At 37.1% G+C, this 20424-nt stretch overlaps 2 protein-coding genes across 5 annotated transcripts in view; one reads left to right on the top strand and one right to left on the bottom strand.

Annotated features, from left to right (window-relative positions):
• Positions 1 to 2735, bottom strand: part of usp48 (ubiquitin specific peptidase 48) — a 30613-nt gene extending 27878 nt beyond the window's left edge. For 3 of the 4 annotated variants that reach the window (XM_086087075.1, XM_086087074.1, XM_086087072.1), the window contains exons 1-6: positions 2577 to 2735; positions 2016 to 2153; positions 1540 to 1660; positions 1331 to 1472; positions 378 to 505; positions 146 to 270 (exon numbers count right to left, since the gene is read on the bottom strand). In XM_086087075.1, the coding sequence (XP_085943201.1) occupies positions 146 to 270; positions 378 to 505; positions 1331 to 1472; positions 1540 to 1660; positions 2016 to 2149 (650 nt within the window). In that variant the 5' untranslated portion in view covers positions 2150 to 2153; positions 2577 to 2735. Of the gene's footprint in view, positions 1 to 145; positions 271 to 377; positions 506 to 1330; positions 1473 to 1539; positions 1661 to 2015 lie in introns of all 4 variants that reach the window. The other variant, XM_086087073.1, reaches the window with a different exon arrangement.
• Positions 2736 to 6158: 3423 nt separating this feature from the next.
• On the top strand, positions 6159 to 19777 carry LOC147166984 (calcium/calmodulin-dependent protein kinase type 1D-like). Its single transcript, XM_086086998.1, has 13 exons — positions 6159 to 6275; positions 7760 to 7872; positions 10757 to 10882; positions 12219 to 12293; positions 12386 to 12524; positions 12649 to 12772; positions 12965 to 13040; positions 14152 to 14264; positions 15910 to 15988; positions 16118 to 16205; positions 17147 to 17490; positions 18284 to 18376; positions 18506 to 19777. Exons 1-12 carry the CDS (start codon positions 6171 to 6173, stop codon positions 18345 to 18347), a joined length of 1446 nt encoding a protein of 481 aa, XP_085943124.1. The 5' UTR covers positions 6159 to 6170; the 3' UTR covers positions 18348 to 18376; positions 18506 to 19777.
• The last annotated feature ends 647 nt before the right edge of the window (positions 19778 to 20424 follow it).

Here is a 20424-nt window from a genome sequence, read left to right on the forward strand (position 1 = left end):
GGAAAACAACAGTGACTGCAATATTATAAAATATTTCTTTGATAATGTGAATAAAATGCATCTTTGAAGTCTGACAGGGGGAGCAATACGCTATGGTGATGCTTCTTTAATAATACAATTACATTTGAGCAGTCGGTTTGCTTACACAGTTACATAGGAGAACTGTCCACAGAATTGTTGCTGAATGACATTTTGCAGGGTTGGGTTCTTCTGCTTGGACAACGTGTCCTCCAATAAGGACAAAAAGAGCTTTGAAAACTCCTGGGCATCCTGAGAGAGAAAACAATAACTTGAGTGCTCTGTGGAGTCTCCACTCGGGCATCATACTGTTGAAGTGATAGTAAAAGAAATCGGCAGGCAGTTTCACAATCTCTTACTTGCTGCTGCCCAGTGTCTAGGCCAAGAGCTTTAACTAGCCCTGAAGGATCAATGTATTTTCTGTTGCTGTTCTGCAGTAGTGCAAACAAATATTGTAGATGTTCACAAATGGACTGAGGTTCATAATCTGAAACAGACCAAGTATATGTTAGAGTAGTGTGGGCATTTTGCCCCCCCCCCCCAAAAAAAATTAACATACAACTTAATAGCTTTAGTATTTTACTGAACATGTCAGAGAATACTACAATGCACATCTCATGGTAGTAACCATTTAACCCTGAAATAAAATTTGAATTATAAAATATATTTTAAAAAAATAGAAAATGTATTTTTTTTTCTTTAACTGGGGTAGCACTATATGATCACACTATACTGTCAGTAGTGCTAATTGTAACATTTACAGTAAAACAATCAACTTAAAATAGTTGCAAAACATCAAACGGAATGGTTAACAACATAAATGTGGCAATTCCATTGATATAAAATGTACCCCTGCCTACTGGCCGAGGCCAGCTGGGATAGGCTCCAGCACCCCTGCAACCCTTGTGAGGAATAGGCGGTTCAGGAAATGGATGGATAAATTGAATACAAAGCAAAAGTCACTGACTATGTTTACATGAACAAATAAGTTCAGTTGCTGACAGTATATGTATGTATGTATGAATGGATAGATTGAGTTCCAAATTCTTATGCAAAGGGCACTAAGCTAAGCATAAATTTCAAGGACTGTTAGAGAATAATTTGAATGTTTAAACTTCCCAATGATAACAGTATTTTTTTCAAAAATAAAAACAGGCGGGGCTGAACTTGATAAACTTCTCTTTAGTGTCTGTAACACACTGATACAGTCAGATACAGCTGTGCTTTTGTAGGTGTACACAAAAAAAGCAAAAAATGAAGCACAAATTTTAAACCAGCTCAATTACTAAATGTAAACAATTTGAACTTGTACCTGTCTCTGTGTTGTGTTCGTGTGCACGGGAATTGTAGCACTGATAGAGGCTTCTTCGCAACTCAAGGTTGTGAAACCACACTTGCAGGAAGGTGTTGACATAACACGTAGCTCCTAGATTGGTCAAACCAACAAACGTGTTCTGTAATAGAAACAGAAACAAGTATTAAAGTACTGTGCACAGTGATTGAATTTATCAAGTATTGTACCTTATCTCTACGCTCCGAATTTGGGTCATCAATATTGTGGAAAGAATTTTCATCAATATCCCCAAGCCACGCCTGTTCACCAATGCCAACAAGACAGTTGGGGTTGCCTTTACAGTTTCTCCTGAAAAGTCACAGCATGAACAGAAACTTAAACCGTTTTTCAAAGAACAATTGCATATGCATACATTTACTATGTGCTTAGAAGTTTCTAAGCAGTTTCAAGTCACAGTATAAAAATTAATTCGGGAGCATAAGAACGAATGGTTGAATAATGCTACGGGTTAACGTGATGTTTATGGATGTCATTTGACGATATGTCGCAATACAGTGTCCAATACGACGATTGTGTGAGTTAACACGCAACATTTAGGCGATAATTCTACATAAAACAAAAAAAGGTAAACTAGCGTGTGAAGAAAATGCGTACATGTTTAGGCTTTGTTTAACTCGTTATTAAATATGATCACAATGAGTACCTGCAGGTTCCTCTCTTGCAGGCCGGAAGACTGATGCGGTACGCTAGCTCGATATGCTCCTGGCAGATATCTTCAGGTTTTACCGATTCCACCCAACGCCAAGCCCCTTTCTCCAACTGTAACCGCGGCGCCATAGTCCTGGGGTTTAAGGTTAACCAAAAGAATGAAATGTGTACACGGACAAACTGCAATGTAACGACAATGTTCACACTACTTGAAAGCTAACACAAACGGCTAACACACGCTAAATGCGTATTCACTTCGGAAGCAGCCTACTCTCGACAGCTAAGTGGCGCTACCTAGTTTAGCCAGCAAAATAAATTAATATTTTATAAAAGCCTATTTAAGTCGCCACGTCGCGTCGAAAAAAATACACAGACACAGTAAATGGAAATTGTGCTGGATAGCAAAAGTAAGAGCTACCCTGCTTATACTAGCATTGGCTCGTTAACTTGCTAAAAACGCAGCATAGGCCAACCCGACCTTGTTTACCCCTCCGTATTTCATTTAACTTTTAGCAAACGCTAACGAGTTTTGAGATAATGGCAAGTAATATCGAACCTTGCTTCACCAATTGGTTCGTGTCACCTCACATTTTATTGAATTTTATTTCATATTTATCGCCCTTGTGTTCGTAAAGCTATGTCCACTTAGCTAAAAATGAGCACGGCACGACGTCAACAAATGACGTAGGCAAAAGTCCTGTTGCTAGTAACAGGAGGAAGAGGAAGCGGGTACTGTTCTTCTTCGTCTCGGTTTGCAGACTGTAAAATTGTAATACCGCCACCCATTGTTCTGAACTGATTTGCATTTTGGTGTTTTTTTTCTGCCCGTATGATGAGAACTTGACTTTATGAGACCTATTGGACTATAAATGTATATTTTTAAATTAGTTTAATACTTTGCACTTGATTTCTATTAATATTCAATCAAAACTATGGAAATGCATAGCACCGGCGGTCGAAGGAACTTCACTGAAAAAGGATACCCATGCACCAACGCTCTCCTACCAACCTGATGGCGACAAAAGGAGGAGTTTCCAATATTTAAAGAGAAATAAATCACCTTTTGTCATATTTGTTAATATGACCGGAGAATATTACATTAGTAAAATGATATATGTGAAAGAAAAACCCTCTCTGGGCCCATCTTGTACATACCTCTAATTTGATGCGTAAGGAACCACCACGCCGAAGGAAAAGCAACCAATGTGAGGCAGAAGACATGACAGATGAGCTGTCACTCATTTTCCTTGTGCGCTCGCCGACACATAGTCATAGCTGGCTCACCCCTGCAGCCTCACATTGACCTTTACTTTCAGCGTCAGCCATCAGGCGCTTTGCTGAAACTATGGTGGAATTCTCACGTCTGGAAAAAAGCACTTGTTTGTCAACAACTGGACATAAGTCTAGCAAACGGAATCAGAGTGAAGTGACATTATGCACCTGAGAAAATAAAGAAGTGACGTAGAATTAGCAACACTTCTGCTTGACAAGTAGACATACAAACCTCATTCCTGATTAAGTTGGGATGTTGTGTAAAATGTAAATAAAAACACAATGCAATGATTTGCAAATTCATTTCAACCTATATTCAATTAAATACACTAAAAAGGCAATATATTTGGTGGTCAAATTGACAAACATTGTTTTGTTTTGTTTTTAAAATACAAAAATTCTCTAATAGAGTTGATGCCTGCAGCATGTTCCAAAAAAGCCGGGAGAGGAACAAAAAGTTTATTTTTATTTTTTTAAACGACCGTTTGGAACATTACACAGGTGAACAAGGTATATTGGAAACAGGGTAAAAATGAGCATCCCAGAAAAGCTGTTTTTCACAAGCAAGGATGGGGCGAATTTCAACACGTGAACCACTGTGTGAGCAAATAGTGCAACAGTTTAAGAACATTTGTCAACATTACAATTGTAATATCATCAAAATATTTTGAGAATCAGGATGTATGTAAGCGGCAGGGCCGAAAAACAACATTGAATGCACGAAAAACCATCATGGTCGTGTGAAGCAGAGGTCTCAAACTAATGGCATTTGCAGCAATGATATTTAGCAGCTCTGCTTTACATTAGTGCGGCTCGGTGTTTTGTGTGTGTTTTAATCACTTTTAATCAATTTTCGGTGAAATTGAATTCTGAAGTGACACCAAGTGGAAGAAAAAGATATCCTATTCCTTAGTACTAGTCATGTCTATGTTGAAATCTTCCGTGGAGAGAAAATTTTAGTTTAGATCTTTTTCATCTGAGAAATGGGTCAACAAAACAACGCCCCATTAGGCTTCACATTCTTTTTCCCCTCTGGTCAATAGTCATTGATTATATATATATATATATGTATATATATATATATATCACTTGGACAGTCTGTTGAGAAAATTTTGTTGCTTTGCATTTGGTGGTGCAACAAAATACTAGGTGTTAAAGTGTTGTAGTTTTTTTCTTCTTTTTTTTTTTTAATAATTTTTTCCCTCTGCTTGGTCTAAACAAGTAACTGTTACAGACTACCACATTTTTCTTTCTTTTTTTCTTTTTCTTTTTTTGTGTTTCTTAAAGCCAGAAAGTTGCCATTCAAAATGATTTTAGTTTGTGTCATCTCTTTTACCTTTCTTTTTTTTTCAAATTTAGAACAACTGAATGAACATCCTCTGAAACTCGTGATTCCATAATTTTTGCCAGGGGTTTCAATATGCACTTACTAAACTTTGCAAGTACATCGGCATGAACAGTTTCTTTTAGATGTCGTCTGGTAGAAAAAATAAAACCATGCACCTTGCTATCTGTCCACATCTGCGTTTTGTGGTTGGCATATGTGGCAAGTAGTCATCATTGGATGAAATTTTGTTTATGGTTACACACCTCACCTAAAAAGTAAAATAAAAAAGATTCCTGAGCCTCTTGAAAATGCCTCCATAGCACAGTCTTCTTTCAGCCCGGAAAACTCCCAAGAACAACATTTGAGGAAAAGTGGTTTGTGGCAAATTCGACCCTTTGTTTCTGTTTGTGGCCAACCTTAACATCTGCTAAAAGATGCTGCAAAAGTTCTACCAATTTTGAAATTTCTTCCATCCATCCATCCATCCATCCATCCATCCATCCATCCATCCATCCATCCATCCATCCATCCATCCATCCATCCATCTATCCATTGTTAGAGTAGACAATATTAAGTATTGTACTCTTTGCGTGTTCAATTAACTGAATGGTGAGATCCTGGTGAAGAAGTCCCTTTGCAAAGGTATCAAAAGCTTTTGATGACAACAATTGAACTCTCAAGCGGTTTGTTCAGAATTGTGTGCTCGGCTCTCCGTCACATCATCATTTATTGAGAAAAGTGGGAGAATAGAAGTCTCCACCCATCAGCCCATAGTACATTTGTTTACAACTCAGTAAATACCAGAAAAATCCCTCTCTACTCCCTCTCCGAGTTCCCATAGGTATAAATCAGATTAGAGAAAAACAATCATACATCAGCCTGTCTCTTCCGACAGAGACAGGTACCAGACAACATACACTCCCTTCCAAATAGCGGATGGAAGGAACCCGTTGCCCTTCTCCTCTCATAAATCAGAGAAAGATAAGAATGCAATTCTATTCATTGAGCCATACTGAGTTAACATAATTATACCTACATCTACACAGCTATAACCAAATACAAAATGGTTAAAATATAAAGTAAAACAGTAAAAATGTTAACAAAGTTAACACCATCCATCTATCCAGCTAGCTAGCTAGCTAACATATAAAAATATATTTCAGAATTACATTTCTATTATTATTTTTTACCCAATTTGTAGAGATGTTGAATCTGAGGTTTTCTTTAGCTGTAATCTTTAATCATGATCAAAATATTTTTTTTTAAATGAAATATTTCACTCTAGTGAAGCTGTAGCTATATGTGAATTTAGCTTTTAGAATTGATGATTTTCTAATCTGTTGAGATGCACAAATAGGCTATATTTTCTATCCCTATAGTATGACCTTGTAGTTTATCATGTCCGTGCTGTTCTAAAACTTCATGTTTAACAACGTTTATTCAGAAGTACATGTAGTCCTACCGCATGCATGTGATTATCAAAAGTCGTTTGGCTGTGGGAGTTTTCAACGTAACAGTAACACAACTCTGGACCTATGCGAGTGCTGATGAATGGAAGAAGCTCCGCCCTTTGCTGGTAAAGGCTGCACACTACCTGGGAAAGTCAGGTACCGTCCAAGGATACCTCAGCACTCGTGTCTCTCACCGCTCCACAAGGTAAAATGTTTTGTTTTGGGGATTTTTTTTAATTATAAATGCTAGCCTAGTTTGTTGATTCGTTTCAGCCCTCGATGCACACTCTGCAATATGTTTTAGACCTTTACATTCTGTTTAAAAACGCTAGATTTGTATGCATCCAGATTTGAAATGTAACCCTGTCTACACATTAAATGCACACACCTAAACTGCTGTAGTTTTAGTCACATTTGGGTTGAAATGTGGTGTTTAATAGTTTGGGTTCTGAAAGCCCAAAACCTTATTGAATTTATTTGACTTTAACCAATGGCTTTTTAGAAACCACCAGGCACTCCAGTGCTCAAAACGTTCTTACTATAAATAGGCCTATGTGTTGCTATTTGTTAAAGATAACAGTCATAATGTAAGCATGATAGATAGATAGATAGATTTTTTTGGTGGGTGACATCTTAATATTCCCGCAAATAACATTTTAAAATTAGTCTTGTATTTTTTTTAAATGTTGTATTAAAAAGTTACGCTAATTAAGTAATTTAGCATGTCCAGAAGTTCATTGATCTTTCAAGGCTAGGATTATGAACCGACCCAGTTCCATTATGGAATCAGGTGTTAATCCATTCTCCTGGCAGACACACAGAGGAGAAGAGAGAGAGAGAGAGAGAGAGAGAGAGAGAGAGAGAGAGAGAGAGAGAGAGAGAGAGAGAGATGAGCAGAGCAGATACAGTACAGTATATGTCAGAAGCTTAACCATCCACTGATATCTGCCTCTCTAATCCGATACGTTTTTGAATGTTGTGCAACTGATTGGTACAAAAAGGCTTTACTTAGTTGACCTCAGCAGTGGACATGCAACCATTTATGTAACCGGACTGAAAGGGGACATTGATTGCGAAACTGTTCCTTTCTACTAACCTGGCAATGCCAGATTGATAATTGATCATTGTGATTCACTCAAGGGAGTTCTGCAAAATAGAAATCTGGGACTGCTCCACGATGGTTTGCTAACTTTTGTTTTGACCAATCACGGCAACAGATGAAAATTTCGTCTTCGTTCTCATCGTAGGGAGAGAAAAAAAAAAAACACGAACATCTTTACCAGCTAAAAAATGTACGAAGCGCCTCTCACTGTTCAACAAGCAAACTGTGAGCAATTCTGCGAGATCAGAATGATTTCCAGCGTCCATTCGTCCTTGTTAGGTTTGTTTGTTTCCCACGGCCCTGGCTATTTTTGAGAAATAGTTTGAGAAATATAATAATAATAATAATAATAATAATAATAATAATAATAATAATAATAATAATAATAATAATAATAATAGTCATTTCCGTATCCGGTCTGAATATAAATAGTAATGATTACTTCTGAAAAAAAGTAAATGTAATAATATTACTCAAAATTTGAAAGTAATTCATTACACTACTCATTACTGGGAAAAAGTAATATTATTACTTTTAGTTACCAGTTACTGTAGTTTCTTATCCAACGCTGGCCATATGTGTTTCAGGAGTCTACGGCAACGTCAGAGCCAAAGATGGGGCGGAAGGAGATTGTCTGCAGTTGGAAGAAACCCATAAATAACATCAAGGATGTGTTTGACTTCAAGGGAAAGATGGGATCGTAAGTATTGCGTGCTCACATGATAAAGTTTGAGAAACGTGCCACCCTCCTAATTGCAATGCTGCTATTTACAGCGAACCTAACTGCCTAGTCCAAATATCAAAAGGAGGACACTCCAGGCTCAGATTGGCACATGTTTAAGGATAATCCTTTCTTCACCTCCCGCACTGCTAAATTTATCAATTGAACCTTTTATACAGTCTGCTTAATCCACTCACAACTCATTTTGATGTGCCTGTAGATAGTGCGACACATTTAAGTCCGATAATGTTAATAAATTCCACAACCATATAGACTTTAATTAATTAATCAATTAATTAGTGATTTTTATACACATAGCATTAAACACATTTAAGACATATATCGCTGGCTTCGGGCCTAAAACCTTGTACACTAGCCTTTTGCATTTAATCTGTGCCTCACAATTGCTAATTCCTGTATGAATGCGCCATTCTCACAACAACAAAAAGCAGCAGAATGAACGGCATCAAATACTTAATTATAAACCTGTTACCTCATCACTGTCTTGTGGACTCAAAGCTGCTTAGAGTACACTTATCATGGACTGGCTGTGAAAAAGTGTGGTGTGTGTTTGTCTGTCCCCGATCACTGACGTCACACTGGGGCAGTGTGGGAACATCCTAGCCTCACTTCATTATAGGATTAGGAGTCTGACTGAATATATAGTATTTATGTTGAATGTGTCCTGCACACTTTTGTTGTTGTGCAACAAAGCAAAAAGACAGCTCTGTGTGTAAGAAACAAAAATGTGATATTTTTAACCCATTCTTGTTTTTGTTTTTTTCTGGTTGAAGCTAATAATTTTTTATTTATGGTAATATAATCGAGTGTAAATGAAGCAATTAAGAGGCTAATTTTTTGTTGGGGTGGGGGACTTCTATTGAAAAAAGAGACAGAAGTGAGTCTATGTACTAATCTAACTCTTAATCCTAAATTAAATGAACCCTTAATCCTCAACCCTCTAATATGTCAAACTGATGTCAAATCGATTTGCCAGTTATTCACATTCTTTGTTGCTGCTATTCTCAAAACTCTGTCGACGCACGGTATCCTTGTAGCATCTTTTGAACTGATCAGGAACACGGTAACACCAATGCCATTGATGTAGTGAAGGGAATGTCCGCTGTTTTTTCGATTCCTTAAACACAACCTTTCAGCTCTCAAATGATCCCTCAAATCTGTTTCCTGCTTCAAATTATATACTAACAACATATGCACGATGAAATAAATGAACCAAGTGTGTGGGCCTCGCATGAGGGAGGGATTGCGTCTGAAAATTCAAATCACAAACTGATTGATTCAGATCAGGCATTAGCCATTAAAGAGGCATTCAGTGATGCCTAGCACCATCTAGTGGTGAACTAATAATTCACTGACTGTTTATGTCAATAGTAGGCAAAAAAGTACGTTGTATTGCATAAACATATATATATATATATATATATATATATATATATATATAATTGTAGGTCTAGTAATCACTAATTATATTACAAGGCTGTAATCTCACCTTGCTAGAGCTGCCATATTTCGCAGCCATCTTCCTGCTACGGATGCCCAAAGGACAACTTTGCAAATGTAGTTAACCCAGGTTGAATTGCAGCAAGTGTCGGACCCAATGGGTCTACCGCAGCTTACCTTCCACAGCTGGGGCCTGCAGGTGGTGGTCATTAGCTCCCGTGATTTGGGCCCATCGCTTGTCACTTTCTGCTTTGCTCTCGCAAGCTTTTATTAGCTTTTTTTTTTTTTACTAGCTCCTCCCGCCAGCCGCTCACTCCAGCCTATGGCTCCGACAAACTTTTGCTAGCCGCTCTTGTTAGCTGCTCCGGCTAATTCGCCAAGTCGCCGTCGCTCGTCAAGATGCTCGTTTGCTCACGCTAAATAAGAATTGGTGGTAGGTTTGCGAAATGTGGTCTCTCTGAGTCACCGTAGTGTGCGTGCTCCTGCGTGCTTCTAATGCTATTCTTTGACCACAAGATGGCGCTAAGGACTACACACTGATCTTTAAGGAAAGTTCGTGTCAGGCAAATGCAATGTGTTGAGAGCACAGATGTTAACAAGCCCTTGATGAGCAGGAACTGGTTGCCAGCCAATCCAGGGCACGCAGAGATGAACAACCATTCGCACTCACAAATAAATAAAAGTGGAAATAAATACAGATATAAAAAAAAATACCAATTAAAAAAATTAATATAAATGGAAATAAAAACAACAATATACATATATTAATAAAAAATGAATTTCAAACAAGAAAAATAAATAGAAAATTAAATGTGGGAATACAAAAAGAATTACATATCAATCAATAAATAAAAACTCTTTTGATTTCCATTTGTATTAATTTTGTTGTATTTAATTTTTGAATTATATTTTTTATATCCGTTTTGATTTTCACTTTTATTCCTTCATTTATTCTTTTTTAGTTTTTTTGTTTTTTGTTGGTCCTCCATAGGACGGCAGCAAATTGCAGGGCATATATAGATAAACACACAAACAAGCATTCACACACCTCAGGATAATTTTGAGTCTTCACTTAATCTAGCATGCATGGTTTTGGAATGTGGCAGGGAGGCCAGAAAATTAGAATATCGAGGGAAAGAAATTGTATATTACATTAATTCACCACACACAAAGTGAAATGTTTCAATCCTTTGCTTCTTTTTTTCCTTACTTTGTCCCGTTTAAATAATTCACTGTCAATGTCAATCAAAATTGGCGATTATTATTAACCTTTTAAAGGCAGACTTGATCTATTGGCTTTCTTTAGATTGCATGTTAATGGAAGAAGACGTTACAATGTTGTGATTGGTTGGTGTATAAACACTTTCTGACCCAACTTTATTCCCCCCATTGTTTTGTATAGGGGGTCTTTTTCTGAAGTTTTCATGGTGCGAGAGAAGAAAACAGGCAAATTGTTCGCTCTGAAATGTCTAAAAAAAAAGCACCTCACCCACAGCAACCTGGAAAACGAAATCAACGTTTTAAAGAGGTAAAGCACACAAATATCATCTGAAAGATAGACATAAACCCTTAAATACATTGTTTCAACTAGAGTGTACAAGACGAGTATGCATGCACACAGAAATAATTAACTTAGGTCACTGAAAATATACTCGGGAAAATCAGACATTACTTCATTTTTGTGGTCCACTATGCTGTCAGGAGAAGGTACTCTTCAAACCCGACACTGCTGGAGCAGCTTGTTTGTGAGGGGTTGGCCTAAAATAGCTGTCAACAGGTGCTAAATCTCATTAGTTACTTAATCCTTTCATGCACAAATTATGATTTTTTTCCCTCAACTTTTTATCACTCTTAAGGCATGAAAAATAATCACCTTTTTTTTTTTTAACATACATTTTTCAAAGAGTTGGTGACATGTCCACTTGGGTGGATAATGTGCATTTGAGCAACTGATGAAATATGATTGTAAGAAAAAACAAAACACTATAGAAAATGTTTGTTTCATTTTTAACATTGTGTTCACATATTTTTAGCATATTTCAAAACTACTACATGTATTGCAAAAATATTTACTCAAATATATATATATTTTTAATGAAGTACAGATAGTAATTTTCTTTTTTCTGGTAACGATTCATCACTAACGAGTCAGATGCTATATGGTCGACTATCCTGTAGGTTTTGCTAGCATGTTATGATAAAAATCAAATGGCGATTTAAAAAAGAAAAAAATACTGAAGATTAATTATATTAAAAAGCAACAAAGTTACAGCAACACTAAGTTGTAATCACAATACAGCTAATGATGTCCAAAGTTCAATTTAGTGGACTCATGATCAATCGCCATTTCCTCAAATTACAAAATCAATACTTGGATATTTTAACAATTATATTACTCCTTATATATATATATATTTTACTTGCAAGGGTCTCCTGGAATAGAAGGAATAGACACTTATTCCTTCCTTGCACGTCACATCTGAACTTCTGTCAGCCATTTTGTTGTCGGTTTTTTGTACTTACAAACGTTAACCACTAGATGGCAGTGTATGCAAAGACTACACTAGTGTCCACTGGAGTAGCTTTATAAAGGAGAAAACAACATTTTAATAGCTGTCAACTGTAGTAACCACTATCCACGAGAAAGGGTTAAATCTGGGATTGCAGTGGATGCTTCAAAAGGTTGTGCACCAAATTAGTTTGACCACAAAAATGAAGCAATACCAGATTTTTCTCAAGTCAGTTTGAGTATGTTTGTATGTATTATTACTTTTGGCAACTTCAAGGTAATTTTGTGACCTTTTTTATTTTTTTCTCCATGTGTGGCTTGCACTGATTTCTAAATGTCTTCCCCGTGATTTCAGGATAAAGCACGATAATGTGGTAGGCCTGGAGGATTTTTACGAGAGTCGAACACACTATTACCTGGTCATGCAACTGTAAGTGTACATTATGCTATACCCTTCAAACGCTTATGTTGAGTAAAAGAGACAAAACAAAAATACTAATAAAAATCCTCATTTGTGTGCAGGGTGTCAGGTGGTGAGCTATTTGACCGGATTTTAGATAAAGGTGTTTTTACAGAGAAGGACGCGAGCCTGGTGATCAAACAGGTGCTGGAGGCTGTTGGCTACCTGCACGAAAACAGTATTGTGCACAGGGACTTGAAGGTAACGCAAATACACACAATACAATGCGACATTTTAGTTTGTAACCACTAGAAATGCTTTGATACATTGTACTCACCCGTGTTTATCAATCTTTTTGTTCTTCACTCACTCATTTGCTGAGAAGCCTGAAAACCTGCTATACTATACGACAGATGAAAATGCGAAGATCATGGTTAGCGATTTTGGCCTTTCGAAGACGTTGGAGCATGGGGTGATGTCCACAGCATGTGGGACACCAGGATATGTTGGTAAGTTGCTTAGTGGGGCATACACACAATAGAATCGAATGCAGCCTCCTTTTAGTTGATCATTTGCTCTGCTTTCAACGAAAACGCAAGCGATACATTGATATTATGCAATAAAATCAAAAGAACATGAATTAATCACTTTTGCCCAGCTGATGTACCTGCATGATTATTCACCATCATTTTCTTCTGTAGCTCCAGAGGTCTTGGCCCAAAAACCCTACAGCAAAGCAGTTGACTGTTGGTCCATTGGAGTTATTACTTACATCTTGTAAGTAGCTTGTTTCTTTTTTCTTTTTCTGTTCATAATAGGCGGATTATGGCCCTTCAAACATTGCCCAAAATAATCAATATAAAAATCAAATATAAAATAAACAATTTTGTCTTTTTTTTATTATTTTTTTTATTTTTACAAACTCCATATATTCTTCAAAAAACACTGATTAACATTCAGAATGTTTTACATGAAAAACAAAAATACAATAAATAAAAATCCCTTAGAACGGGAAACATCCAAAATATAAAAACAATTGGGGATGGAGGGAACGTGACTGTATTATCACGACTCGCCACTAGATGGCAGACATGTCTTAGTTGCACTTACAGTGGGTGGGTGCTACTTGCCCGATACAACATGAAGAGTCTTTTTTGTGTGTGGCTTTGGAATAATATGCAACTCTAATATAAAATTTTTGAGTGAGTTGATTTTTGTGAAAATACATATAAAATGACTGCTTGCACTTAGTGTTGGTTTTTTGTTTAACAGTTATTTGCTGTCCTTAACTGTTTTTTAAATGATTTTTTATGCGAGAGTCCTTTGCACTGGAAAAAAACAAAAACTGCGAACTGAAAATATATATATTTTTTGGGAACAGTATAGTTATTGTTGAATCCGTGTTCTTAAATTAATTGACAATCAGTATTTTTTTCTGGCAAAAATCAATATCTGCATCGGCCTCAAAAAGTTTCATTTTTTTTAATTTAACCTTTATTTAACCGGGTAACGTTTGAGAACTAATTCTCATTTACAAACATGACCCGGACATATCGGTCGTGGCCTAGTTCATCTAATTATTGAGATATTTGTAACCACTACACACTAAATTTTATGTTAAAGTACACTGTCCGTCAACTGGAACAATGACCACACTGCAGCTTTCCAAAACCTGGGACGGTTAGGTGACCTTCTCAATGTTTCCTCCTCTGTGAGGGCCCATGCCACTTGACAGAATATAACCTGGGGCTCTTTACTGAAACATTTTGTTTCTTAACGACTACTTAGAGCGAAGTTTCTGTATCTAGGATAAAAACTCTACACCGTATCCAGTTTTCCATGGAAAAAAAATCTTACATCTTTAAAAATATTTGTCTCTGTGTTGCAGGCTGTGCGGATACCCTCCGTTCTTTGAGGAGAATGAGACACGTCTGTTTTCAAAGATCATGAGAGCTGACTACTCCTTTCACGCTCCCTTTTGGGATGAGATCTCTGAGTCAGGTACAAAAAAATTATTCCGCGAACCACCCTCATTACCTGTATGATTATCTTTAGTTTGCTAAATGTACCGATAAAAAACAGCATAAACATATAGGGCACAATTTATAAAGAATGCAGCACGCGTCTTAACTCAACCTCGTTTATAGTGCTCTGCATAAATTAAAAATCAGTCATGTAAACAGACTAAACACATTAAAACAATGCAGATTCTGTGCAAGATCAAAGATGAGGTGACAAAACCAATAAAATCATCTTAAAATGAACTCTAAAGTGAACAGGGAGACAGTGAAGGGAGGAATTGAAGGAAAAATAAAGTTATAATGAAATAATGCATTACTGTCTCTGAGTGCTGTTGTGAAATGAGAGGCTTTAGCCAGCCTCCTAAGAAAAAAAAGAAAACAACAACTGCAGCACTAATTTGCAGTTCTAATTTAAAACCACGTTTTGGTACATCTTTATTTTCGTGCTGTGACAAGTCTTGTTTACTGTGTTTGGGAATTTAGCAGACCGCATTCCAGTGGATCGAGGGCATTTTGTATTACATGCCCCTGCCGCACCTGACAATTTGCTGACAGAAAGTAGATAAGAATTTAGACCCGCTAAAAGCGGGTCTAAGTTATGGCGCAGGTGGTGTAACATGACTTTAGTGAATTTGATCGAGGCACGGGCAGACAGATTCAAGGCTCCACTGTCGGGTGTGGTAGATGTTATTGTGTTTCATTTATAAATACGACAACAGCGTGGGGCAATTCCTCTGAATTATTGTGGAAATCAATTCTTTGAAGAAATTTATTATTACACTGGTCAACAGCAAATTGTAATCAGAGATGGGCTGTTTCCCTAAGCGTATTTATGATACTGATTTGCCTTTTTTTTTCTACAACATTTTTTAAAATATATTTACATTTTTTATCTTTAAAGCTGCTATATGGAATTTTCCCCAAAAAATATCTTTACAATAGTTTTTTTAATCTGACCATTTATAACTGAAACATCTTCTAATTAGTAGATTAACACCTTAGCTGTTCACAATGCGTACTCCTACAAGCCTCTGGCCAATAGTTTTCAGCCTGGATTCGGGTTAGAATTTCCCGCCCTCGGTCTGCGGATGTGACGTCATGTGTGCGTTGTGTGACAGTAGCGATTCGAAATGAAACATTCTACGTTCATAGCTTAAAGCTTGACCTAAAATATCTTGTGCAGTACGGACTTGATCGTGTGTTATAATTGATAGAAATTACGTTTTAGAAAACATTCCACCTGTTGCTAAACCTCACCCTTAATTCATAAATATTTCTAAATATATTACTAAGGATCGGAATTTATATGGGAAAACACAGAGCTGCCGAATTTTACAGAAGGCACGGATATGAAGATGTGCCTGTTTATACGCTGGGTGCGAAAATAGGGCCCCATTGATTGCTCTTTATGCTAGGCTTGCGCTGGGCACAAACATAGGGATCTAAATGTGTGTGTCGATTGCTCAAAGATTTAGTCAGCCAAGTGGACAGTGTACATACTTCACACCAGAAAAAAATATTTTAATGAAAAATAATTTGATCCTGTGACTATTAACCTGTTTTTTGTTAAGTTTGAAAAAATGAAAACTTATTGGACACTGTATATTTATTCTACATCTTTACAGCAAAAGACTTTATTAGGAATATGATGGAAAAAAATCCCATGAAACGATTCACCACTGAACAGGCCATACGGCACCCATGGTGAGTCTTCTTTTTTTCTCGTTCACATGGTCACACTAACACTAAAATGAAACCGTTCACTATCCTTACATTAAATGTTGTTGTTTATTATTGCAACATAGTTAACAACTATCAGTGACTCTATTACAGGATTGCTGGAAACACAGCTAAAGACTTGGATATTTATCATTCTGTCTGTGAGCAGATGGAACGGAACTTTGCCAAATCTAAATGGAAGGTAAGTAACAATGTAGCCTTGTCTATATTTTAGGTGTTTGTGAGCTCATCATCATCATCATCATCATCATGTGTTACAAATTACAATATAAATCATAACAGGTATTGACAATTCTGAACATCCAGGCATTTCTAATATTTCCCCAATGCAAGGCAATGCAAATGTTTCCTTTACACGGTGAAAACCAACAGCGTATTGCATAGCTTTTGCCTGTGCCGAGCATACAAACTAGGCAAGTTGTTATAGTAGTCAATAGGGATGTAACAATAACGTCAATATCGCGATATTATAACTGCCACAATATCATCTTCGTCATGTCACGATATTAAAAGCAGTCAAAAGAAGTCAAGTTGCTTTCCATTTGTGCAGTTCTAGCACCCTCCGGTGGCTAGTTATTTTTGTGCAGTTAAATTTTCATGAGGGATGTTTTGGCCCTTCTATGTTTAAAATCCACGCTAATGGTCAGATGAAGGGGAACGTAATATGCTTGTGAAGCGAGTCAATGTGTGGAGGAACTCATGTGTGCGTGCATTAGCAAGTAAGTGCTTCAAAAGTGTAATTTATGCATTATGTACAAAATAAATTTTTTTTTAGTGTGAGGTAATTTTTTACAATATTGTGACCTTTTTTTCATTATCGCCAGACTCCCCACAATATCGTGATAATATCATATCATGATATCATGATATTTGGATATCGCTACATCCCTAGTAGTCAAACAAGTCCAATGCCTTTCAATGAGCGGACAGTTTCAAAACACAGCTTGTCCAACCATGTTACACTGTATATTATGTTATTATTCATTATGTTCATCAAGTTTCAGATATCTCAGAAAAACAAAGAAATGATGATGATCCCATCAAACATTTTGCAACATTGTGACATTTGAGTGCCACGCAGGTAGAGAAAGCCCCCTTTTCACCTCATTTCTTTATCAACAGCAAGCCTTCCATGCAAGTGCCACCATCTACCACATGAAGAAACTGCAGGCGTCCCACTTGGACCGCTGCTCCGCTCCCCTCTCACTGCCCCATATCATTGTTCAGACCTCCTCTCAGACTGATCTAGAATCTCTCGGTTCCTGCAATGATGACGCTCTCAGCATGGACCCAAATGGAAATCCTCTCCAGGCCTCCAATCATCTCACTTGCAGTGGTTCTGAGCCCAGCAGGGGTCTCTGCCCTCCACGAGGACATCATAGTGAACCCAACCACCTGCTTGCAGAACCAAGGGAGGTCCACTCATCGGACTCTGACAATGAAACTTCTTTCATGTCATCCAAAAGGTCATAAATGCTCGCATACTGATAAATGTTAGCTACAGTGAGAGGTGGCAAATCCAGGTCCAGAAAGTAAAAACCCTGCCACAGTTTGACTTTAGGCCCTGATGCTATCTATCTATCTATCTATCTATCTATCTATCTATCTATCTATCTATCTATCTATCTATCTATCTATCTATCTATCTATCTATCTATCTATCTATCTATCTATCTATCTATCTATCTATCTATCTATCTATCTATCTATCTATCTATCTATCTATCTATCTATCTATCTATCTATCTATCTATCTATCTATCTATCTATCTATCTATCTACCTACCTACCTACCTACCTACCTACCTACCTACCTACCTACCTACCTACCTACCTACCTACCTACCTACCTATCTATCTATCTATCTATCTATCTATCTATCTATCTATCTATCTATCTATCTATCTATCTATCTATCTATCTATCTATCTAGCTCCTTAGCAGGTAAATGAGTACCATGAGAGCTAGCTAGCTAGCACTTGAAAGTAAAAACCCTGCCACAGTTTGGCTTTAGCCTTTGATGCTAGCTAGCTCCCTAACAGGTAAATGAGCACCATCGGGGCTAGCTATCTGGCTAGGATCAGGAGCTAAAGCCAAACTGTGGCAGGGTTTTTATTTTCCGGTGCTAGCGAGCTAGCTCCCTGAAAGGAAAAACCCTGCCACAGTTTGGCTTTAGCTCCTTTACTTTCTGGACCTGAATTTGCCACCTCTGGCTACAATATTAGCGTCTAAAGGTGAATCATGTTTGTGCGTTGTAGCCCGGGGGCTGTGGCTGAGAGGAAAGACTCGTCACTTCAGTCTGGTGTTTGTTCTGTCATGTGATTGGCTGGAAAACTCGAGACCATTCTCACGTAAGTAAAGGCTTTTCTCTCTCTCTCTCTCTCTCTCTCTCTCTCTCTCTCTCTCGCTCTCGCGGCGTCATTTATTTTCAAAACCTAAAACTTTGCTGCTGCTTCACCACAAATTATCTCTCATTTCAGCTGACGACACAAAGTGGCATTCTTCTTGGTCAGCACGTCCACTGCTCAACACTTCTGCACTCTGAGCTGAGAAAAATATTTTCTGATGGCTGACACTGTTAACTGTAAAACAGTCTTGCACTTTTCTCTCTTCTTTCTCTTTTTTGGACTTAGATGACATCATTTGAAATGTTAGTTTAAGATAAAATCTGTCTGAATTGAATGTTTTCTGTAAATTTCACATCAGTTGATGGGGAAAAAAATACAACTTGCACATAGAAGAGTCCAATTTTCAGTCAGTAACCTATATGATAAATCACTAGTATTGTTGTGGAATATGTACATGCATTGGACCCCCACATATTTGCAGTTTGGCACCCGTGGGTTTGCATATTCCTAGTTTAACTCATTTGCTCCTAAAAACGTATAAATACGTTATATTTTAAATCTTTTAGGTGTCCGAAATGATATTTATGTTTTTTTAAAAAGTTTTTTTTAATGTTTTTTTTTTTTTAATGCTAGAGTATACAGAAGGCTTTGATGCAGCCTCTGGACTGCAGAGAAAGGTTGAAGCAATGGTAGTTATTACAAAAAATGGCCAGGAGGTGGTAGCAGAGTTTAAGAGATCAACCAGGGCCATGTTGCAACAAGCTGTTTCCCTCACTGTTAAAAACACATTTGTGAATAATGATGAAACTTAGCTATATTCTAATGCTAATTGCTGTAAAACGGAAAAAGATAGAAATGTTCTTTTTTCCTGATGAAAGAAGGTACTCTAATCTTTCTTTTGGTAGGTTCCAGGTTTTTATAGCAGTAGAACACAATATTCTGTGGGCCTTGCAAACTCAGTCAAAATCCAGTAAAACAGCCGGGAGCGAAGGGGATTGCTTCAGTGAAAATGGCTAGGAGTTAAAAAAAAATAAAAAATATATTGTTAAATATTTTTTGCCCCACCCTTCCTACACCCACCCACATGGCCCCCTGCACCCTTTCTGTGCAAAACACATTTTGAAAGTTAGTTAGCCTTTTTTTGTAGATTTCTTAGGGTTTAAGAAAATATATGTTTTTTTTTCTTCCTCTCAATGCATTTTAATGGGGATCAATGAGACGTGGATTTTCGCTATTAGTGGACCAGCCTGGTCTCGACCGCCCCAATTACTAGTGGGGGGTTCACTGTACATAAATTAATTTATCAAGTGCCACAAACCGGAATAACAACTCTGTAAAGAATAACAAATGTAGTGAATTTTTTTTTTCAAAATGTTTTATTTTCTCAATAAATGTAGACTAGTCGTTCTGTTTCTTCCTGTGATGATGCCGTACCACCGTAAGCAGTCATGCAAGTCTTTCTACAAATAATGAAGAAGCATAAGTAAAGCTTTTATTAAATATGGTGGGTTCTGCACAAATAAAAAAACAAAGAATAAATAATAGTACAGGGTGTCCAAAAGAATTTGATTTGATTTTAATCTCAATATAGTAACTACGTGTCCTAGGCAAATGGAATTAAATAGGCTTTAAGTTATAAAAAAAAAGATGTATTCATCAAAATTGCAACATTTTCAAACGATCATAGGTGAACTGATTACACGAAGATTTACATATCCGCAGTGTGCACTGCCCATGTGACACGCCACACATTAGAGGTGCATTCACACTGATGTGTATGTAACTGGATAGCTGATAGGCCAAGACTTTTGAAGCTGCGAGACCGCCATATTACCACTCCCAAGAAACGTTTCTCAGCATATGATCCTATACATTTACAGTATCGAAATTGAAGAACATTTCAGACAGTACTTAGTAGAAACAGCATGATTTATGATGTTTAATTTAAATTTGTTCAACATAAACAAGAGGACTTCAAAGATTTTACAACTTGCCTTAAATACATGTAAAAATTATATGCTTAACTCATTCACTGCCATTGACGGCTATAA

The sequence above is a fragment of the Leptonotus elevatus genome, chromosome 10 (genome assembly GCF_054856555.1).
Source record: "Leptonotus elevatus isolate MCC_2025b chromosome 10, RoL_Lele_1.0, whole genome shotgun sequence".
Taxonomy (NCBI): Eukaryota; Metazoa; Chordata; class Actinopteri; order Syngnathiformes; family Syngnathidae; genus Leptonotus; species Leptonotus elevatus.